General features: G+C 49.5%; 1 protein-coding gene across 1 annotated transcript; it reads right to left on the reverse strand.

Annotated features, from left to right (window-relative positions):
- Positions 1 to 6,549: 6,549 nt before the first annotated feature.
- FASLG (Fas ligand) lies at positions 6,550 to 15,282 on the reverse strand. Its single transcript, XM_039881473.1, has 4 exons — positions 14,229 to 15,282; positions 13,615 to 13,660; positions 9,570 to 9,626; positions 6,550 to 8,395 (listed from the first exon to the last, which is right to left on the reverse strand). Exons 1-4 carry the CDS (start codon positions 14,574 to 14,576, stop codon positions 8,001 to 8,003), a joined length of 846 nt encoding a protein of 281 aa, XP_039737407.1. The 5' UTR covers positions 14,577 to 15,282; the 3' UTR covers positions 6,550 to 8,000.
- Between the last annotated feature and the right edge of the window lie 8,476 nt (positions 15,283 to 23,758).

Here is a 23,758-nt window from a genome sequence, read left to right on the forward strand (position 1 = left end):
ATGCTGGTCTAGGCACACAGCCGTTCGAGACAGAGGCAGGTCTGGGCGTGTGGAATAAGAGATGTCTGCTCTGTTCTGTCCAGTCATTTATTTAACAGACTTTTACTGAGTGCCAGAATAAAAACAGACATGGATCTAATTGGAAAAATACATAAGAGAAAAAAAAAGTCTAGGAAATAATTACAGCAGGTGCTATAAAGGGAAGAGTAGAAAATAGGCATGATCTTTGACGCGTCTTGTTCCCGCGCACCCAACACCCCATCAGCGGACCTTAAATTCTGTCATCAAACACAGCTCAGACGAGTCGCTTCCCGCCACACACACACCCACACCCCCTTCGGCGATGCTCCTCGATGGCTTCTCTCTGGACTAACGATAACATCTGAGCCCCGCACCCCAGTGTGGGAGCCCTACCTGACCCGGCCTCTGCCGGCCTCCGCAGCGTCGTCCTTGCCGTCACGCTGCAGCCGCTGGGTCCTTCGCGCTGTCCCTGTCGCCCCTGGTTGAGCCGGCACTCCTGCCTGGTGGCTCAGCACGGAGCGGGGCAGGAGCCACCCCCAGCGGGAAGTTGGGGCCTGCGTGGGGGTCACACAGTGAGGCCTCACTTGGCGTCTTGGTTGCGACTTTAAGCGAAAGGACGTCGACGAAACCAATTTTATCGCAGGCTCATTGACGTCAACGAGAGTTAAGTTCCCACCGCCTCTCACCGAGGTTCTGACAGGAGGACGCGGGCGAAAACGATGCTCTGTCAGGACCCGCCGCACCTGGACGGCGGGACGGAGCCGCCCACGCATGCGCGCTGCGAAGGCTGGGCCTCCACGGCGGAGACCCAGTTCCCTGCTCCGGTCCAGGACCACGTGGCAGCCTCCTGACCTATGAGCAGCCGCCGAGGGTCTCCCGCCATCCGCGAGCCAATCAGCGCACTGCTGGGATCCGGCTGGGCGCCCCCTGGGTGCGATCTGCGCCAGCAAAGACGTCCCGCCCCCAGCCCTCACCTCACCTGTGGCTCATTACAACGTGCATTTCCCCCAATCGCGGCTCCTCTGCCAGTCCCAGATGAACTCCATTCCTGGTCATTCTGGCTTGCCTCCGTCTACCCCTTTATTCAGGTTGGCAGTTGTTACAGTATCTAGGGGGCCTGCTGGCATTTAAGTACTCAAGAATGCTCAGCCTATGGCCGTGTGAATTCCAGTCTCACGCAACAATGCATTGTTTTATCCAAAATACCATAAGCCGATCCATAAAAAAACTGTTGCCTCGGCCTGGAACACTCTTGAGCCCTAGTCTTTGTGTCCCTGGCTCTTGTCATTTTAAAGACACCTCCACAAAGAGGCCTTTCCTCTAATGTAGTTACCTAATCTCTATCTTAGCACCCTATCTCTACATAGTGTTTATCAGTATCTGGTCATTTACGTATTTATTTGCTTGTTTATTTTCTCCACCACTGCCACCACTACCCTCAGCCCCAACTAGGATATAATTTAAAGGGAGCAAGGAACTTATCTGTCTGGTTTACGATTCTACCCCCCTAAACCAGGAGTCCCCAAACCCCCAGGCTGTGGACCACTACCAGTCTGTGGCCTGTTAGGAACCGAGCCACACAGCAGGAGGTGAGCGGCAGGGAGCCAGCTGAGTGAACCTTCATCTGTATTTGCAGCCGCTCCCCGACGCTAGCATCACCAGGCATGAGATTCTCATAGGAGCACCGTTCCCGGTGCCAAAATGGTTGGGGACTGCTGCCATAAACAATGCTTGGCACCAACGAGGTGCTTATTAAATGTTTGTTGAATGAATGAAGGATGTTGACATTATAAAGGGGACACTATAGGCCTGCTTTAGGGAAGATTCCTTGGATCAGAAAAGCCTGGTCTGGAATCCTAGCTCTGTTACCCTGTGACTTTAGGAAAATTATTTAACTTCTCTGAACCTAAATCAGTTTTTTTCACTTAAAAAACGGAGTTAGTAACAATTGATTTATGGAGTGCTGTGAGAATTGTAAACATAAATGTGGGGTGGGCTTTACATAATCTTTCAAAAAGGGAGTCAATAAGTTACAACTGTCATTACTGTTTATTTACTTCGCCGCCTTGGCTTAGGGCAAGAATAAGTCCTGTGACAAGTGTCCCATTATTTTTAAATAAAAAGTTGATCTCCTTATCTATCTTATGAGCCACAAGATATGATGATATAGGTTTGGCTGTAGGGCAGTAAAAACACGCCCCATGTTCACCTTCGTTTCAAAAGCAGACTCGCCTCCCGTCACTGATGACACTCCCAACCCCTTCCCAGAACAGAGCCGTTTTCTCAAGTTCTTCTGGAAATTTAGGAAAAGCCATTCGCTGTCCTAGTCGGCACCACCGGCAACCCCAAGGACAGAGTGCTACAGGAAGAGTAAACCACCTCAGTCCCCTGCATGACGTTCTTCTCTCTGCCACTCTCCCGGACCCCTGCAGAAACCTTCAGAATTTCTTAGAAGCCGGAACACAACCCACCAAATGATGCAGAGAGGATGCTGAGGTTTGAGATGTCTTGCCTTGTAGCTCAAACTTTAGAGTTCTGTTTAACACCTTCAGGTCTTTCTCACCCTCTGAGTCAAGGATGTTTTCTCAATGAGGACGTGGGGTGGGGAGAATAAAACATGTTTCATGTTACCAGAACCCCCGTTTCTTTAACCTACAGGTCTAGAATCTCAGTGCATTTCCTTAGGGCCAGAGACTTTGGTAGCTTCCCGAATCTCTCACCTGGCTTCTCTTTCAATCAGGAACAACCTCTTCCAGAAAATGCCACCGAGTTCTCGTCCACAGACTGGAAGTGGTGTTAGGGGCGGAGTGTGTGAGAAAACTGAGACCTAAACTAAGTGAAACTAAAAGATCTTTGCCCAGAGAAATATCTGAGACACCAAGAGATGCCGATCAAACCCTCAGGTCTCCTTTGCAGAGTTCTCTTCTTGCATAGGATGCCTTGCACGTGTGGACACTTTCCGAGTCCGCCACCCTCAAGGGCGTCTCTTACGAGCTCGCATTGCCTTTGAAGCGGTTCGCCCACAGAAAGCCAGGGCTACGACCTGAGAACCAAGTCCTGCCCCTGCCGTGAATGGCAGCTGCAGGTGGGAAATTCCCTCAGCAGCTCACATTCAGGTACAAAAACGTTGTCCAGAGACAACTCTGGGTCTGGTGGACGATGTTAGTGCCACGTAAGACCAACAAACAGCTTAAACTGTTACATCTCACCAGTCAAATGTTTAAACATCACTCTATCTAATTGATGCCTATTTAAAAAAAAAAAAAAAAGGCATCCAAATGGCATCTCACCACTCTGTGAATATAATGAGCACAGAATATATTCAATATACTCAACTAACATCTATAGAGACTCTGACACAGGCCGACCGCTTTTATGTAAATTGCTTCATATATTTTAAAAACAATAAAGGAGGCATGCGAGAAAATATTTTAAAGACTATGAAGATATCAGATAGTATTCTTCCATTTCATCCCTCAGAATGAGATTCAACGGTTGTTCTTACGACTTTGCACTTGTAATTTCTTTAGCTGTTGCACTCTATGTGGTACCCACTTACCACGTGTCAAACGGTCGCCCCGTCCTCCATCACTCTCCCGTCCTACCTTGCTTCATTTTTTTCTTCATCGCACTTACTACCATATAACTTATTAGATATTTATTTGCTCTTTCTTTATTTACTCTTTCTTTAACTCTCCGTTAAAATATAACTCCAAAGTTATTTATATATATAACTCCATACAGGACTTTATATTTCCTTGTATCCACAGTACCTAGGGCAGTTTCTGGTATGTGACAGATATTAAATAAAGAATGAACAAATGAAAGAATGAATGAGATTATGCTTCTTTTCAATTACTGGGACTCTAGGTGACACATTTAAAGAAATAATTGTGGCGAATTTGGAGGAGGATAGAGATATCTAATACTCAGCTCTCACCACTCCCCATCTTTCAATGAGCTATAGTTTCAAACTTGTCACTCTCGCAATGATGGCCCTTAGTAGAGCCCTTTTCCTGTTGAGCTGTGGTAAGTCAAAACCTACTTCAGAGAACACAAAGCCACCGCTACGGGGGGCTTAAAAAAAACCATGGTTTTGTATGCTTTTAGTTGTCTAAAAAGAAAGAAAACCTCAAACTACTGAACCAGAAGTAACCCTCCCCCCCTTTTTTTTTTGATGTTCTACTTTGGATATAGTATTTCATAAAGGAATGACAGCAGATCCCATTTTTAACGAGCACCTTCAAAAGATTTGGGTTTTTGACATTCCTTATGTTTCTCCTGAGGTAAAGAAAAATAACTCAGGATTCTAAAGGAACCGTCAACGTCTCTTGCCTCGAACCGGTACTTAAAGCAGAGTGAGCTGAGATCTCGTCTTCAGAAAATTTCAAAGGTATCTTAGTAGAGCTCAGGAATGACGGGACCAATGCTACTAGGAGCCGATGGCATCAGGTCAGTTCAGGATGCCCAGGAGCCACCCCCACTTCCTCTTTGCTCTGGTATTATTATCTAGAAGGGTCCATTGACAATAATAATAATAATAATAATAATAATAATAATAATAATGATGATGATGTCGTCCAGCCAGCTTCTTGATGGTTGGAGCCAAAAGGGGGAGCAAAAGGATGGAGGAGGATTTCGTGGTGAGGGCTGGGGACACACACCTGCAGCCAAATAAGAGGACATACCTCAATACCCCTCTGACTTTCTCCGTGAAGCACCTGGCCGGGAATCTGACCTCATACAGCAGACGAATCAACCAAAGGGTTTTAAGGAGAGCGGGCATTCGGTCTTGTTCACTAATTTGTTCGACAAATATTTATTAAGTATCTTCTAAATGACAGTTTCAGCTCTAGTTAGTTACCTGGCAGTTCTCCTCATCCGTCTCCTGACTAACCCATGGTAACACCAGGGACCAAATAGATCTGTCTCATTTTCCAATGCTATCAATTAGGATGCATGATTTTTTTTTTTCCATCTGTAGCCTCAGACTCCTATTGGAAAAGATATTCAAAGCTGGAAACACATTCATGAGGCAACACTCTACTATAAATTCACTACTCTCAAAAATGTACCCACATAGCCCAAACAATTGAGGTTATGCAGTTCAGTCAACAAACATTTACTGAGCAGCTGACGTGTGCCAAGCACCGCGTTAGGTGATGTGGATACAGTGGTAAACAAGGCAGAAAAGGTCTTGCTTTTGGAACTTTCATCCTAGCAGAAAACAAAAGAACCAGATATCTGTTAAGTGGTCAAATAAGTAACAGAGCCACAGCCCTCGCTACGGAAATGGATCTCATGGGGAGACAGCCTTCTCACATGAGATGCAGCCATCGCTGCAGGAAGCTGAATAGTAAAGAAAGGTTTGGAGGTTTTTTCGTTTCTGTTTTTGGTTCGGTTTGCCTTTTGGTGAAAAGGAATACTCAAACATATGTACGTACTGGTGGAAATGATTTCATGGACCAGATAGGTGGACGATCCAAAAGAGAGAAGACAAGTTTTAAACGGGCCAAGCTGGGGAGAGGGAATGAGTCTGGTGCACAAATGGGGAGTGGTCCCCTTCCTCCACTGCACCAGCGGGGGACAGAGGCCGTTTGGATGCCGGTAGGCCCGGGAAGTGAGGTTCCATGTGGGGAGAGGGGATGTGGTTGGTTTACAAGAGGAAAAGATATGGTATCATTGCCTCAAATGATGGAAAAACACACTTACCAGGGAACGGAAGAAAAGTGCTGGGCTGCATTGAATTCACTTGAGATCTGTGACCACTGACATAAACCAGGAGTGAGTCTGTCTACCCGCCCCCAGCCCAAGGACATTTGGCAACGTCTGGAGACATTTTGGGTTCAGCATGGGGGAGGGGAGAATGCTACTGGCCAGTCATGGGTAGAGGGCAGGGCCCCTGCTAAACACACTACAACACACAGCAGGCAGCCCTCACAACAAAGAAGTCTCCAGCTCAGAACGTCCATAGAGCCGAGGCTGGGAAACCCTGATGTCAAGTGATGTCGTATTTGCATACCGATCATCCCCAGAAAACTACGTAAGGAGACGGTGATTCTCTCTGGAGGCAGAAGTGGGGCAATGGGACAGAGTGAGGACTTATTTTTACCCTATGTCTTCAGGTGTCTGAAGTTTTGTACTATGTCCTGGTATTATTATTTGAATCTATCTAAAGCCAGAAACAAATCAGTGATAGATAAATGACTGGTTGGCTGGCTTAAGGAGACAATAGGTAAAAATAAAATAAAAGCAGTCACTCTGTTTGGGTATCTTGTCCTCAGCAACATCCAGCTGCAGGGACGCCTGTGTAAAGGATTTTGCAGGAGGAATACAGTGAGGGAAGCAGGGCGTTCGGGGTGAGGGTCTGTCCAAGGTCCTGACGGTAATGACAGAGGATGGAATCTAAGCCGGACAGAGAGAGAAGGAGCTGATGCATATGTAAGAAAATGATAGAGCTTATTAATTAGAGATCTCCATATAGTGGGGTGTGTGTGTGTGTGTGTGTGTGTGTGTGTAGAAAACCTAAAAAAAGGTCCTCGAATGACCAAGGTGGGAATGCAAGAAACCAGGTGTCTGGCTGGCACCCTCAGAAACGTGCCTTCTTCTGGAGGCTGACGTGCCCCTCACAGAGCGGCTTTCTAATACTGGCAGATACCATTCTTGACATGCTACTACGTGTTAGATACTTATGTCCATATCAGCCCTTTCCTGTTCCAGAGAGGTCCAGTGACCTGCACAGCGATTGCATAGTTAGTAAAGGGGAGGAACAAAGATTCAAAATCAGATTTTTTTTAGTCCAAAGTCTGTTCCCTTCTCACTGTGCCAGACCTCTGCCCCCAGGAAAAAGACAAGCTGTCCTCAGGTCTGTGGGAAGGTGGGTGACCTTAACACCAGTAATAACGCCAGCGGTGGACTCTCTGGGCCCTGGGAGGAGCAGAGGAAAGAGAATGCAGCGAGGAGAGGCGAGCCTGGCAGAGATGGGACATTGCTTCGCAGTTCTTCTCACCCCGGCCCGTTCTCCTGCCAGTGGCCTGACGTCATAATGACCAAGCCGTGGGAGAAAGGAATATTAAGGGAGACAAACAAATATTAGTGATTTCCAAAAAGTATATGCATAATGCCTAACTGTTATTCTAAAATATAGCATTTATTACATGTATTCTTTTCATCAAAAAGGCACAAAATAGATATAAATATCGGTTATATTATAGAAAACAGCCTCGCTAGCTGACGAAGGGTTTTGAGGACTGTTAGAGTTGGTTGCCAAGAAGCATTCAAAACCTACCACCAAACACACCCTGTATTTCCCTAACACGTCCTTCACCATCTCCCCTTTCTAATTACACAGCTCGCCTAGTCCCTCGCACACACGCACCACACACGCACACACACACGCACCTATAATTGCACTAGAAATATACATGCTGTCTAGGGAACGGACTGGGTCCCCCAAAGACCTCCCCCACTCCTCCGTTAGCATCATCTGGAGGCTCAGGCTACGGATGTAGAAGATGCTGCGAGTAGAACGTGGGCCTTCCGGCCTTTTAGCTTATCACGCACGCAAGCCTAGTCTTCTTTTTCCAGCCCTCACGTGCTCATGTCCCATCTGTATTTCTGAAAGACAGCCTCCCCTGAGGTAGACAGTAGACCCACCACCAAGAGGTGAGTTAAAAGGTGTCCCGTTCAATGTGCCAAACACCCTCGGCCACTTAAGACGTGTGCAGATCACCCCGGGGGCTGCCCTCCCCGCGTCTGCTTCTGGCCGTGCAGCCCAGGGTGTTATGTCCATGCGTTACATTCATCCTCCTGTCTGGCTCACGGACCTTAGGTGGTACGAGGGACTGCTGGACCCTGTGGCCTCAAGACCCTCTTGGTTTGTCTTCTCGCTTGGCCTCCAGGAGGCATAAGAAGACTTTCCTTCAAGACAACATTCTGATTGCCTGCAATGTAATGGAAAGAATCCCAAAGTGCTTTTCCTAGAGCTTATATAAGCCGAAAAATGTCTTCGATTCCTCAAAACTGACCAGCGAGAGCTCCGACACATTGACATACACATGGTCAGCACAGGTGAGATTGAACACAGCGCCCAGGTAGCTGCTGCGGGCCCACATCTGGCCGGTAGTGCAGTAGTTCATCATCCTCCCCTCCATCAGCACCAGGTCGTGGGGGTACTTAGAGTTTCTCATGTAGACCTTGTGGCTCAGGGGCTGGTTGCTGCAAGACTGGCCCCGGAAGTACACCTTGGAGTACAGGAAGTATAGCCCGGTGTCGTTGATCACAAGGCCACCCTTCTTATACTTCACCCCGGAGACCAGGGCAATTCCATAGGTGTCTTCCCACTCCAGGGGCATGGATCTTGAGTTGGGCTTGCCTGAAACCAAGGAGAAAGGAGCTTTCAGCCAGGAGCACCCTGCGCCCGACAAACTAAGCGTCCGTGGCCAAACCGCAGGCTCTTTCTTGAGCAAGTGTTTTTTTTCCATTGCACCTTCGTCAAACTGCCTGCCTCGATGTGATCATCCACACGAGTGGAACACGCAACGAGACAGTGATATGTAGCCCTCACCCACTGCAGTGAGAAATGACTGGGATGATTTTAGCTCTCTGGAACGAAGGTTCTATGACCTTGAGGACTGGCACCCAAACAGCGAGGCTTCGAGGTCCCTCCCTGAGGGGAAAAGCTGGACCCAGGGAACTCTAAACTTCTAAAGTTGGAAAGACCTCAGGGATCACCTGTCTGACTCCTCACCTTCAGTGCCCCCCTGTGGGCTAAAATCTCCTTTTCTTTGTATCTGAATAGCATCATTACACGCCTTAAGCAGAAAACGCTCTCCAGCACTGAAATGATGGCTCGTGTATGGCCTTGCCCCATTCGATTTTACAGTCCTTGAGGGCAAAAACCAAGTGTTATTTATCTCTTTGTCCCCAAAGCTTGGCGTGCATGTGCGCACACACACGCCCTCTATAAATGTCTGTCGGTCTAAACTGGATCATTCTACAGCCTCTGCCCAAATAATTCCAGGGCCAGCAGCAGACTACTTCCTGTGATACGTATCTACTTGTCAGACGTTCACGGACTTCACATGTGCGTGCCCAGACCACACTGCTGCCAAATCGCTTCACTCCACCATGCAACCACAGGCCGGGTGTCCCCTAGTGCCAAGGCCTCTCCTCTCACTCCTATTTCTGCGCTCAGACAAAGCCAAGAGAGGCTCTTCCAGAAAACCAGTGGAACTGACCCGAGTACTGTGCCACCCCCACCTCGCCAGCTCTCACATCTGGGACCCCAGCCTTCCACCCTCACGGGGTTTCTGGAATGATGAAAAGAGTCAGCTGCTACGGGCAGGGACGATGCCATCATCACGCCACTTCTCCGGTTCGGAACTGGGCCTTGGCCAGACTAGGGGCTCGCTATGTGTGTGAGAGAGACCTGACGAGGTGTGACTGCTTCTACCGTCCACCCCAGAGGACAGTAACGGAAGCCCAGCAGCATCTCTGCTTTCTGCCACAGGCTTCCCCCAGCCCCACCTGCACCTCCAGATACACACCTGTCAAATGGGCCACTTTCCTCGGCTCCTTTTTTTCGGAGGGTGGACTGGGGTGACCTGTGTCATAGAGAGATGAAGGAGATATGTAAAACGGAGATATCGACTATCCTTCTGGTGGCGTTCTAACTGGGGTATTCAACTAAAAGAGATCGTTCTAAAGCATAAATGGCAATGGCCTAACATATGCTAATCATGCAAGTCCAACCGGTGCAACAGAGGCAAAAAATAAAGCAAATTAACTCGGCCATGTGTATCGATTCTAACGTTGCAATAAAGCAACACAAAGGTTGGTTGACGAAGGGCTGTCGTATCAGTTACTGCACTGAGCACCTGTCTCAGCCTTAGAGACAGAGATTATTATGGCACCTCGCAGAGGCAAGATGAGCTCCGCAGCTGGGTGGCTTGTCTGAGAGGACTTGCTACTCTATCGGGGAGTGAGACTGAGCCTCAGTCTCCTGATGCCGGATCCGGGGCTCTTTCTGGTCTGGCTCTGCCGTCTCTGGGACTCTGCAGCACAGAGGCCAAAGGCGATGGCTAAATCACCTCCTGGTCTCTGGGTCTTGTCCTGGTGGCATTCTACAATCTGTCCCGAATTAATTATGCTGCGGTCTCACGCAGCTTGAGTGGCCCCCCACTGATCGTGCGATGGTGTACACCTCCCCAGCACACGGTCCCCACCTCTCTGTCCAGCTCTCTCTCCTCTGTCACTGGGAAGGGACACTGCACACACCAGGAGCTCTGGTGTGACCTGAACATACAGCTTCCCTGCCTCCACACCTTCGCTCACTCTGTTCTCTCTGCCCAGAAGGCCCCTCCCCCACAAACACACCTCTGTGTCCAGTTTCTATCAACCCTACAAATACCACCGGAAATAGCTCTTCCTCTGAGAAACCCTCCTAAGCCTTTTTAATCAAATATGATTTTTTCCTTCCTTTGAGACCCGGAATCACTCTGTCTTCACCTCTCTTGTCAATTCTGACTCCCCTTTTCTGTGGTAACCCTATAACCTCTTATTCCTCCAAATAAACGGGAAATTCCTTACTCTAAGTTTAATCCACTAGAGTATTTAGCTCAGTTTCTAACATGGGCATGTGGCCAGTTAATGTTTGTTAAATTAAATTTAACAAAGAGCTAAAGCTGACAAGAGTTTTCAAAATAGACACTGCTTCTCTGGGTTCAAATATTTAACCGAATGCAGCTATCACTCAGCTAATGAATTGAGCTAAGAAATTCAAGAAAGATTCATAGAAAGGCACTTGTCCACATCAGGCTCGGTGTGTTTAGCCTGTAACACTCACATATGGCATAGAAATGCCCCAGCCAACTGAGAACATTACCTGAGCCATCGTCACTTCTGTTGCCACCCAAGACCACCCACCACGAACAAGGTGTCAGCGAACAGGAAAGGCAGAACCGAGCCTCGCCTGCATTCCTACACCACAAGCCATCTGTGCAGCTTATCTGGCATTCAGCCATGCTCTGACAGGAAATGGAACCGAGCACCACACGCCGTATATCTCTATCCCTCAGAGAGTCTCGTGGGGTGTGAGTCTCACAGGAGGTACCCAGTAAAAATACCTGCTGGATAAATACTGGAACAGGGAGGCTAGAAATCTATCCTGCATTGTGGCGAAGTCTGTTTCCTGCCCCAGGGTCTTTGCGCATGATATTTCCAGTACTGGAATGCTTTTTCCTCTCCTCCCACCCCCTCTTCCATGCACCCCACACACACACACACACTCCTTAGAGGGGACTTTCCAAACCGCTCTATCTCAGGTACATGTAGTACACTGTGAAATGATGCTGCCTGTTTGCTTGCTTTTGTTTATCTCCTCCAGCTTGCTCAGAGTTCTCTAAGGGCAGGCCCCTTGCCTGTCCTATTCTCGGTGGTCACCCTCACCCCCTACCCTGCCTGGACACCCAGCCTGGCACATAGGAAGCACTCCAAGAACATTTGCGAATGAGTTAACTGTGGAAAAATGGAAAATAGAAAAGAAGCACATAAAAAAAGTTTTAAAAATCAGTAGCAGTACCTCCCAGGGAAAATCACGATTCATGTGTTGAAGAATAAATCCTTCCAGTTCTTTACTAAGAACGTAAAAATATGCGTATATATGTAGAGAGTCGATATTAAGCGAAACCTACTGCCTTATAACTCGTCTTTTTATCTGACACTGTAGAACACACTATCTATCTCCATGGTTTGAAGTGTCCTCGTATACTATTTTCAGTTGCTGCAAATTATGCTCTCACCTGGATACACCATGGAGAATTTAACTAATCTCTTATTAAGAGGCATTTAAGTTTCTTCTGAATTGTTGACTATAAACAGCCTTAGAAGGAGGTGATGAACATTCTTATATATAAAAATTTTCAGGTGCATCTCTGATTATTTTCTTAAGATAAGAGTCTTGGTGATGACATTACAAAGTCAATCGACAGTTTTAATCCTTCAATATATTTCTCCAAACTGCTCTGAAGAAAAGGTATAGCGATTTACATGCCCACTGGCTGTCACTAGTGTTTAAGCAGGCCCTTTTCTCTCACATTTTTAGCAATTTGGGTTTTTTTTTATTTTTTAATCTTGAGTAATTTGATGGATGAAAATGGTTATGTCTTATTTTAATTTGCATCTCTTATCTAATTAGTAAAGTTGCTAATTTGATTTCCATGTGATAATTCACCAATTTCTGGTCGATTTGAGTTAATCGAGAGAAGATGGTTCATTTTTGGGGTTGGTAGAGCTGACTCATCTGTTCACTTGACTTTTAATCACTGAAACGACTCCAGAAAGTGGGTGAAAGATGAGTAATTAGGTACCTGCTTCACCAGCCACATTCCACTTGGGGACTCAGAACCAGAACTGAGGACCAGAGCATCTTACAGCTGGTTCCTACGAGAGCCTGCATTCCAGGGTAGCAGGATGACTTAGGTCACCTGCAGTGGGCACATCCTGAGAAACTGGATGGCCAGTGCTGCCTCCTGTTTTCTTCCCAGTTTCTAAGGGTGAGATTTACTTATTGCCTTTGCAGAGACATCTTGCTTGTCTTTTTTATTTCTCATCCCACGGTCATCATAGAGAGATGGGAGTTGCCTTATTTCACGAGTCACCGGTCCATATCCGGTAAGCCCTGTAGGTGCCAAGGCATGAACAGCCTGTGTTCTCTCCAGCCCCAGTTCCACACCAGTGGTCTTGGGAATGTCACCTAAACCGGCTGGTATTCTGTTTCTCTTTTGAAAAAGGATTTTCTTGAGATAAAAAGATGATTGGACCAGATACTATCTGAGCTTCCTTCCCACTCCTACCAAATCTCAAGTTCAAGGACTCTTAATGAGCCGGAGCACCCTAAATCTATCTGTCCACCATTTCCAAAACTATGCCCTGAAATTTCATTAGGTCCATGTTCAACATGGCCTCTCCTCCCTGTCCTGGTGTTCACACAAAAGGTTTTCCTTCACTATTGAAGGTAGCTCATGATGGTCTCCGTGGCGAAGCTGGACTGCCTTCGACAATGGCTGACATCCAACCCCAAGCTTTCCAGCGACAGCAAAAGAATCATCCGAAAGTGGATGGTTGATTTCCCGCTTTTTAAAATCTTCAACATCTCCTATAACGTATGTTTCAGAAAAGCTTGCCTCTTGAGCAATCTCTCGGAGAGTTTAAATGGGAGAAGACCTTACCCAGAAACACTCCTCTCCCAAGGAGTTACAGCCACCACCCGGTGTACGGGGACCAGGAGGCCTGAGGGAGGGAACTGACCCGGGACCAGCTGCTCAGGGGACAAAGTCCAGGGTTGTATATGTGTCTCTTCCCAAAGACAAGTGGAAAGTATTTTGAATTATGTATAGTACTCAGACCCTGATCTTGAAGAATTGAATTCACTTCATAGTTTAGGGCAGCTCAAGGCACTGAAATGGCCAGAGATTCAGAATTAGCCAGGATCCTCAGTGCCTGCGAGCAGATGGGATTCAAGGCAGTCCGCCCAAGGGTTCAGCACTGAGGACCCTCTCTGGAGACTCCATGTACACGCACAGAAGGACTCACCTATTTGCTTCTCCAAAGATGATGCCACATGCCTTTGGCTGGTGGACTGGCAAAGAGAAAGAGAAAAGACAAATAGTGAATATGAAGTTATTTAAGCAAAGGAGGCAGAATTGTCAAATAAGCCAAGCCTGGAAAGGGACTCTAAGGACCTCAGACCACCCCTAACTCTGACCTTGCCTGAGCCCTCGTGCCTCCCTGGGCCTTGGTTTTGAGATTTGAAATAGTTTTAATAGTTTCAAATATTTTGAAAGTTATTTTTTTTTAGTTTGGCCATTTGAACAAATTCATTTCTAAGCAAGACTCGAAGTCTCTTTCTTTTCTTGAACCTCTAAGTGCGTGGCTCAGCAGGGCGACGTGCCAACGGGCAAAGGGAGAACAGGGACCGCCAGTCCCGTTCTGGCCCGATCCTTCTACCCGACAGAAAATACTCCGTTTACTCATAGGAGTCTCCAATTCTCAGTAGAATAGAAGAGTAGAACGAGCCGTTTCTAAGATGGGAAAAACAGGGCCGAGAAGCGCTTTGCAAGACGGTGGCCCTGTGTAGCTGGCCACCGTCCCCTGCGTGGAGCCCAGTGACGCCCACGGCCACGGGCACGGCCGTCCATCCGGCTTACCTCTCTGAGTTCGGCCAGCTCCCTCTGCAGGTGGAAGAGCTGAAACATTCCCAGGCCCAGGGCGACCAGGGCCACCAGGATCATGAAGAACATCACGAGGAGACACAAGCCTGTGTTGTGGTCCCTGCTCTTCTTCAGAGGTGGCGGTGGCGGTGGCAGAGGTGGCAGCGGCGGCAGTAGTGTTGGTGGCAGTGGCGGTGGAGGTGGCGGCGGTGGCCTCCTTTGACCCGGCCTCCTGGGCGCCGAGGCCGGACAGGGGAGGACTGACCCCGGAGGAGCCCAGGGCGAGCTGGCGCTGCTGTCCACCCAGTAGATTTGGGGGTATGGGTAGTTTAAGGGCTGCTGCATGGCAGCCACTGACTCAGGAAGGCCCCAGCAAAAGAGTTTTCCTTCTTCTCAATCCCGTGAAGTCCCAGGGGTCAAGGAGGGGACCGCTGCTGCTGACTGACGCAGCGAGGGGAAGCCGGCTCCGCCTTTATAGTTTCCATAGCCAAGGGAAACACCTCTCTTTCGTTCGCTCTTTCGTTCTCTCTTTCTGCTTCTCAGAGAGACACCCACTCACTTTGCATCTGAAGCCGAGAAGCCTCAAGAAGCTCAGAGCAAACCCCGGGAAGTTTCCACCCACAAGTCAAAGCCCCAATGGCTGCGCGAGGGGCCTGAAATGCTGCTGGGGTAGGCTGGCCCCTCGGGCTCCGCAGAGCAGGCAGGTAGCTGCGCGCGCCACCCCGTGGCTTTGGCCTCTGCCCGGCCACCAAAACGGTGGCCACAGGGCACGTTCAGACACCGAGGAGTGAAAGCTTTGAGCCGAGGCCACAGGTGTGGTTTGCACTTCTTACCTTCTGTGTGAGGGAGTCACCTTCTGCTGCCACCCCTTCCCCACATCCAAGTTCTCTGCCCCAGACACTGACCCGGCCTAGCACCACAGCATACAAGTGAAAAATCTGCCCCGCCCGCTCTCCAGGGATTGGATCAGAGGCTGCCAACCAGTGGCCCACGTGCCCTACGGAGCCCTGTCTGTGCCTTGCAGTGTTTTCTCTTTCCATTGGCTGTCTCCTTTAAAAATCGGGATATTCCACATTAAAATATACATATTTCTATTCTGTTTTGAACCATTGGAATGTTGGACGCCCTCAAGGCTACCCCTCTGAGAATGCAATCGGCTGGAGCTGGGCAGCAGCTGCCTGATGGACGAGACACAGGTGCCCAGGCCCAGGGCCCGCCCTGCTGTCCACTGCGTTTCCCACAGCCCTGCACCCCGATCCCCTTAGGATTTCCGTTCGGGGCCACTGTTACTGCTGTCAAGTGAAATGCAGGGTGCCCCGGTTAAATTTTAATTTCGGATAAGCAATAAGTAACTTTGAGGATGAGTATGTCCTAAATATGACACGGAATATGCTGAAACAATTATTCGTTGTTTATCTGAAGCTCAGATTGAACTGATCATCCTATTTGTTTGTCTGTTTGTTTTTTATCAAAATGGCAACTCTACCTGGACCGGCCCCACCTTTTCCTCCAGCCTCAGGTACCATTTACATTCAATCACCTTTCACGGGCTCAGCTCCAGCTGCGAGCATTCTCCTTTGTAAGACACATAAACCTCCCATAAATCCCTATTTTCCATTTCACTGGGGGCTCTACTTTTCAAATTTCATTAGTTTCTGTACCATGTGTTGGCATTTCTATCACTCTGGCTCTCTGGCTGGGTCTCTCTTGTGTTGATTCCCAGGATCTCCTTGTACGTTGTATTCTAGATATTAATCTGTCTTTAGTTTTAGACATTGAAAACACTTTCTCTCACGCTGTCACAAATTGCGTGTTTAGGCTTGAACTTATCTGGAGTTCACCTTTGCTTGTGATACCAAATAAGGGTCCATCTTTGTTTTTCTCCACCTATGAGCCAGTTTTCCCAACAAAATCCATCTTTCCCCCAGCGAGCTGCAGTGGTATATTCATCACACATCGAGTTTTTACATATAGTCGTGTCTTTTTCTGGGCTCGTATTTCTGCTTCGTTGATTTCTTTCTTTATCCCGATACCAAAGTCACACAGGTTTCATAATTATGGCTTTGTAGAATGCCTCGAGAGCTAGTTATAGCAAAATTCCCCCTCTTTGCTCTCGTTTTTCAAAACTGACTTAGTTATTTGAATATATTTAATCTCCCATTAATGTATTAGGGGGAAAAACACCATCATGTTCCTAAAATGTTCTACTATGGCACTATTAACTATAATTGTATTAATTTGGGGGAAGTGTTATCATTATAATGTCTCTGCTCTATCCATTTCTTTTTCTATGACCTTGAAAATGTTCTCTAGGATGGTTTTATACGTTCTTTCTTAGATTAATTGCTTGACACTTTGCAGTTTGGTTGTGATTGTATGTGGTGTCTTATTTTCTGTGGTATTTTTAGATTCCGTGGTAGGCAGCCTTTAAAGTGACCCCAGCAATCCCCTACCTCCTGGTATGCATGCCCTTTTATAATGCCTTCCCCTCGAGTCTGGGCTGGACCTATTGACTCACATTTCTAACTAACAGATACAGCAGAATTGATGAGATGTCACTCTAATTCTAATTATTTTCCAAAGGCTCCACCTCCTAATGCCAGCACATTGAGATGCAGGGTTTTGACATATCAGTTTGGGAGGGACACAAACATTCAGTCCTTAACATCCAGTTAAGTTAAACTTGGATTCCTGACTCACAGAAATTGCAAGAAAATAAACATTTTTTTCGGCCATTACATTTTGGGGTCATTTGTTAAGCAACAATACATAACTAATACAGACGGCTATTACTGGTTTAGATCGATGCTCCTTATTTTGTAATAAATAATCTCGAATCTTGGAAACTTGTGAGATTCTCCTTTTATGTCCGATAGTATGTCTGGTTTTCTGTTTTATTTTTTTTATAGAGATCTATATTATCGGTGAGGAAAAAATGACAATTTTTAACCTTCCCTTCCAATCCTTACACCTCATTTTTCTTTTTGCATGATCCCACACCTCGAGAGCTATATAAAACAGTAACTACGATTGTCGGCATCTAAAGTTTTTCACGTTAACTGTGATGTTTTCCTAAGGTTTTTGTTTTTTAGATATTGCTTCTGTCAATAAGAGTCGTTTCCTATGGTATCATCGACATCTCATCAGCAGACAAATGAAGCCCTCAAATTAGAGGGCTTGGCAGAGTCTTAATAAAAGGGGCTGTTTACAAACGTATCGGTCGACTGTAGGAAATGGAAGGGGTAGTGTGATGCTCTAGAGCTAGAGGGAATGGGGTCCTCGTGGCCACTAGGCAAGGGAAGAGGTCAGTGACTGGAACTTAAGAAGGAAAGAACTGGGTGAAGACAGCCTACGCAGGCATTGTGACTTCCAGTCAAGAACTGCAGCCACCCAGGGTGAGCTTGGAGGAGCCTGGGGAACAAATATCCTGAATCTTGTCTCCCACCTCCTCCCCCCTCTCCTGCTGCAGCTCCATGTTAGGCAAATTCAGCTAGAAAGCAGAGGACAAGGGAGCCCATCGACACGGCCCACACAGGGAAATCAGGGTGGGGAGGTGGTCCCACTCCCCACTCCCACCTCCATCATGTCGGGGCTGCCTGGAGCTTTCATTCTGGGTTGTGATGGATGCTTCTGTTTCCTCTGGCCTCGTCTTCAAGTGGTAGTTTAGTTGGATATACATTTCCAAGTCAGACATTTTTTGTCTTCAAAGTTTTGCAACGATTACACTTTGTCTTCTCGCATCCAGAGCTGTCATTGAGAAGTCTGTGATCCCTCCAACTTCTACTCCTTTGGGGGCATTTTGCTTGTTTCCGCCATAGGCTGAGAAGCAGAACACCCGGCCGAGCCTGGCTCGTCTCCGAAGGCTGCGATCTTTCTCTACTCCCACCCCCCAAAATCTGACCGGCTCAGGAAAATTTGCAAGATGTTGAAGGTTTTTTGTCTCACTTACGTAGGTAGACAGCCACACCTGCTTTACGCTTCAATTTGTCCTCGTCCCCGAGAGAAAGTTGACTTTGATGTCCTTTTCTAGTACGAAAAGTGAGTTGGGGATGAGCTATTAGGCATAACTCTTGTTTCTCCAAGTTACACCGAGTTGAGGAGCAAAATCAAGAGGCTGTGGATGGCAGTAGCAACGGGGTCGAAATCATCCTTCGGCCCTGCTGCCTGACACAACTGTTGGATCTCAAGACACTTTCCTTCCTGCCCTCCTTGCATATCAGTCGGGGGTCTGGTCAGGAAAACAGACGCCACTCCACGTATGCAACGTAATAAAAGGATTAACACAAGAATTAAAAGCTGGCCAAGCAGAGGTCAAGAAGGTCCCTTCTAGAAGGTTTCGAAAGGCAAAACTCGTGCTTCGGCCGATAGTTTTCGCCGCAAGTGATTCTCAGGAGGGCGTGAGAGGGCTCTGGGAAAACGCCGCCCGCCTCCGCTGTCTCCCACGTGCCTTTCAGGAAGCTGTCCCGGCAAACAGTGGCTCTCGCCCTCTTCCACCTGCCAAATCTCATGCAGCTGCTTCCCTGCCGGCAGAACCCAGTCGGGGTTCCACTTGCAAGGGGCTGTAGGAGCTGTAATTTCTAAGTTTTATGCTCACAGGGACAGAACTCATGAAGGCGGGAGGGTCCCAGGTCAGGAATGGGACTTGGGGGGAATTAATGCGACCTCATTCAGGGACGTTCTGTGCCCCATCTCCTGATGACGCTGCAGGTGCTACTGGCACCCGCAGCTGACTTTATTCTGAAGCGTGACGACATTCCATTGTCTCCGCCTCTCAGTGAGAAGGGTCACTGATTCAGACGGAAATCCGATCAAGGAGGGCTGCTGCTTAAAATCACACTTCTGTGGCTTCCCATTGCCTTTAGAAAAAAATAAACCGAACTCTTTACGGCGACTTCCGAGCACCGGCGTTATCCGGGCTCTGGCTAACTCGGCCCCTTACCTCGTTCTGCTCTCTGCGGCTCTCTCCTCCCGGCAGCCACACCATCTTTCAGCGCATCGCAGGGGCCAGCGTTTGCCCACCTCAGGGCCTTCGCCGGGACGTCCTTTGTCCCGTCTCTGCCCCGCGTTTGTCTGCCAGCTCCTAGAATCCTTTAGGCATAATCCAAATGTCACTTCGTCAAAGAGGCCGCCGCTGGTTGCGCCTTCTAAACGAGATCATCGGAGTTAGTATTCTCTCTCGTGACACTCTGGGGCTTTTCCCTTCGGTGCCCAGCACGACTTTGTGTGTGTGCGTGTGTGTAAAATCGGGTCATCTCACTCTATTATATCCCCAGCCCAGCAACTAATACGTCCCCAAGAAATAAACGTGGAAAACTCTAACAAACTCATAGGTTTGGGGCTCTCGAACCCTGCGACGAGTCAGAAGACATTTGGGGGGAACCACACAGGCTTACTCGCAAAGATGTCCACTCCCATTACAATCCCACGGGGTCCCAGAACACCCTTTCCTGCCTCCAGATGACCTTCCGGCACCCCAAGGCACATCCCAAGAGCCAAGGAGAGACTGTCCCCTCTTCCTGGCTCAAAGGTTTAATACCATTCAGTGCACTCACTGTTTCTCTCACGAGGTTCCCCAAGTTCTGCTGCAGATGGAAGCTGGTGGCCGCCCCTGGCCGGGTCAAGTTCGGGCTGAGCTCTGCAGATGGGCCATCTTTGCTTCTGGGCCCTCCCACGTACACCGTACCCCTACCTGCACAGCCGGAACGGAGCCGACGGTCACACATTGTCAGCGACTAGCTGTCTCAATTCCCCAAAGAGAAATGGCTAAACATGAATTCGAAACCAAGAATAGTGCCCGGCATTAGAGACGCCCGGTAAGTATCTGCTGTGTAGACGAATACAGATGAGGGAACCAATGCTCCGATGAGTGACTTGCCTAAGGTCACACAGCTCGTTGGTGTTTGAGTCGAAATTCTAACCCAACAGGGCACAGCGTGAGAGTGATTATGCTCAAGCCAGCCCCAGGAGCAACGCCCCCCAGGGCACAGGGCTGCGAGCCCACTGCCTGCAGGGGAGCAAGGAAGTGGGATGGGGTGTGAGGCACACCCCAAACAACATCTATGAAGACTGGAAATGCCTGGGTCTTGTGGGTTCTTTTATGAGCCCCTTATTGATGTTTGAAACACTTCATTGCAAAAACATGTGTCACGGTGGGTTTGTGGGAAAGTTCGATGCACCAAAGACTGGCTTAAATGTCAAAGTCGTTGTTTTTGTCACCCGCCGCTTCCTCTGAGTGTCTAGCAGATGTTGGTCAGGACCATGCAGCTGGATGCCTCGAGAGCCTTGCATCCCCGGGGTCGGTCTCACAAGAAGCAAGTTTTGCACACGCAGCGCCCAAGCCTGGGATGGGCTTCATGGACCTGGCGACAGCAGGAAAGGACAGCCTCAGCCCACAGAGTGACGAGCGAGCGCCGGGCCTTGTACCCATTTGCCACTTCACAAACGAGGCTCTCTCCCCTGAGCCTGGTTTGCAAACCGGCTGCAATTCTATCTCACCCACCGGGAAGGGACACGGCTGTAGAATCTCGGTGCTGGGACAACGTAGAGATCGCCTTACCGTGTCCCTTGCTTTGCAGACGTAGACCTGAGCCCCACAGAGCTGACGGGATTTCCCCAAGACCACAGCCGGAGTTGGGAGAGTCAGAAAGCAAATCTGTGCTGTCTCCTCGTGCTCCCCACGCCCCTCCCGCCGTCTTCAATGCGTGGACATGACAAGCAGCAGGCACGTGCTCTGGTCAGTCCCAGACACACACGCGTTGAGCTCTGTGAAGAGTGTGAAGACACAGCTGTGATCACAGCACCGACTCCTCAAAGAGCTCGTGGTTTGGTGGGTTGTGTCCCGGCCATGTGTTCACGTTCCCTCGGGTACACACAACCTTTTCGGCGTCAAAACTCTAACTCGATATTCTGTGGACAGGGGAGAGGAGGAAAAGGGTCAGGAAGGGAACATTTACTTAGCAACTATTATGTGCTAGGCGCTGTGCTAGCAACTCTATGCTTTCCCTCGTTTGACTCTCGAGCAGCCTTCTAAGATAAGTTTTATTACGTCCATTTCACAAATGATTGAAAGAAGGTAAAGACTCCACGAGGTGGCCGAGCTTGCTCTGAATTCGGGTCTTAAACATCCCCCTTGGCAGATAAGGAGACTGAAGCTCAGAAGGTTAAGAGTTTTTCCAAAGTTTTACACTCGACAACTAAGTGACAGAGCCTGGATTCGGCTCCAGGGCCCGTCCAGCCGTGGAGTCCTGCTGGGCTGGCCGCTGTCCTCCCGAGGCTGGCTCTCCTGCCCCGGACTCTCCTCTCTGCGCCAGGGCCTTGGCACCTGCTGGAGTGGCCTGATGCAGCCCCACCGGCCCACCCAGGCACCGCCCGGCTGTCTGCTGTCCCGCGCCTGCCTGCCTGCCCTTTGACGGGTAGCTTTGGAACCCCGTCCCCACCCCACTGCAGAGGTCAACCTTGGCATCTAGCCCTCCACATCTGGTCTATCCTCCCCCCGACTGAACTGGTTTTAATACACACGGAGACACCTGAATGAATGCATCCCCAGAAAAGTGGCCGACGGCTGTCCGAAGCAGCTTCCACTTTGCACTGACCTGGCCCACGAGCGTCCCGACCGCATGATGCTCTCGCTCTCAGTCCCTGCCCCTCATCTCCCACGCATCAGGATTCCTGGGCCTCTGCCCCGCAGGCCTGGCCCTGCTCAGGCTCCCGTCTGCTAAGGGTGGGGACTCCGGCTGGGGGGGCGAAGGTGCTGGGGTTCCCTTCACCTCACAGCCCTGCACACGCCTCACTCCCGCACCGCGGGGATCTCTCTCGGGCCTGCGGCCGCCGTCCGTGTGCACACGGGGCAGCGGCAGGGCCTGGAGGGTCGGGCAGAGGACAGAGACAGCTGAGGACACAGGAACTGGTCCCCAAGCGGCTTCGTCCCCAGCGCTCTGTCTCGTCTTCTCCAGCTCCACGGGGCGAGGGGCGAGGGGTGCGGGTGGCCGGGGTCGGGGGGAGAGCGAGGAAGTGGTCAGGGGCGGCAGGAAGCGCGTCCTTTTACAGGAGGCCTCGGGCCAGCAGCGAAGTACCATGACTTCTCTGCTCAGAAATCTCTTCTCCTGCCCCACGGCTCCTCTCTGGTCCACAGACACACAGTCTTCATTTTTCCCCATCTTCCTACACCCCCTGGAGAGCGCCCCGGCATTCACAGTCATGGGAGTTAAGACTGAAGTGAATCCCAACATTCAGTCCTCTGTTCATTCATTCATTCATTCACTCAGCACCAACCATGCGCCCCTGTGTCAAGCATGGACGCCGCCCTGGGTTTCCGCACAGTATGACCATCCAGGATGCGTCCCCACCGTCCAGCAGGAAGTCCGAGGTGAGAGACAGACCAGAACTGCACAAGCATCGTGGCCGGCAGCACGTGACCTCCGTCGGGCAAGTACCTCGGGCGCTCAGATGTCACGTCCATGAATTCAGAAGTCTCCTGAGTGGGGACAGTGGGGACATCTCCCCCCACCACTTCGTGTTGTCCACGCCTGCCCCACGTGGGGGGCTCTGCTCACGGCTGGTGGGCGGCTTCAGTACAGGCCAGTGGACACTGGACAGTCGATTTTGTCCCAGAAACTACGTATAGTCCACGCTGAATCCGAAGATCCCCACGACCTGGTGACAGCTCTTGTCCTGAAAGAACGGCTGAGAATTATTGTCCCTCACTCTCCTGGGATCAAGCAGAAAGGCTGTTTTAATCTAATGCTTACAGTGTCTAATTTTTGGTGTCTACGAATATGGAGACGGTGCCACCAGAATACTGTGGATTGTGAGTGTCGGCTAAAAATCAAGTACTTTAGAGAGGGAATGGACAGTGCTAGAGAGAAAGCATTTAGTCCAAACCCTAAAACTACAGATGAGACCCCTAAGACCCAGGAAAAAAGCAAAGCCCTCAGGCCGGTCCGAGTCGTGGGTGGCAGAGCTGAGGCCAAACTCTGCTTCCTGACGTCTGTCAAGGGCAGGTGTGTCCCGCAGCGGGCTGCGCCCGCCCTGGGCTCAAACCACATGACTTGTAGCTCCATCCAGAGCGTGATGCTCTTTTGTCCTCAGATAATTGGTTTGAGAAACTTTACTGTGCTTCTCAATTGTCTCTCTGGACTGGAACAAATGAGATGGTATCTGACGGTTACATTCCCCTAAAAACAGCCGACTTTCAGAAAGAAAAACAATGCCAGCTCCTGTGTGAAGCCCGGAGGGTGGTGGGGAGGGGGCGCCCCATCTCGGGAGCCCAGGCCTTAGAGCACGGGTGGAGAGAAGTGGGGGTTTCTGTGTGAACGCCCTCCCCGGAGGGAGAAGCAGGCATCCTCACAGACGACGGCGTGCTCGTTGTAAGGGAAGTTTGTCCTGTGACCACCGTCCCGTTATTTGGGTAACGACATTTCAGTTTTCCTTGAGGAACGGCTTGTCCCCTTGCCGCCCCGTTTATGTGGTTCGGTTGCACCTGGTCCCATCTAGATGTCATCGTGTTCCGAGGGTGGGCACAGGACTCA

The sequence above is a fragment of the Pteropus medius genome, unplaced genomic scaffold, assembly GCF_902729225.1.
Source record: "Pteropus medius unplaced genomic scaffold, Ma_sr-lr_union100, whole genome shotgun sequence".
Lineage (NCBI taxonomy): Eukaryota > Metazoa > Chordata > Mammalia > Chiroptera > Pteropodidae > Pteropus > Pteropus medius.

Excerpts from the sequence above, each read along its gene's own strand:
- FASLG (XM_039881473.1), bottom strand. The coding sequence starts at position 14,576 with ATGCAGCAGCCCTTAAACTACCCATACCCCCAAATCTACTGGGTGGAC. Across the intron at positions 9,627-13,614 it reads ATCTTTGGAGAAGCAAATAG|GTCACCCCAGTCCACCCTCC; the intron begins GTGAGTCCTTCT and ends TCTATGACACAG. Across the intron at positions 8,396-9,569 it reads GAAAGTGGCCCATTTGACAG|GCAAGCCCAACTCAAGATCC; the intron begins GTGTGTATCTGG and ends CCTTGGTTTCAG.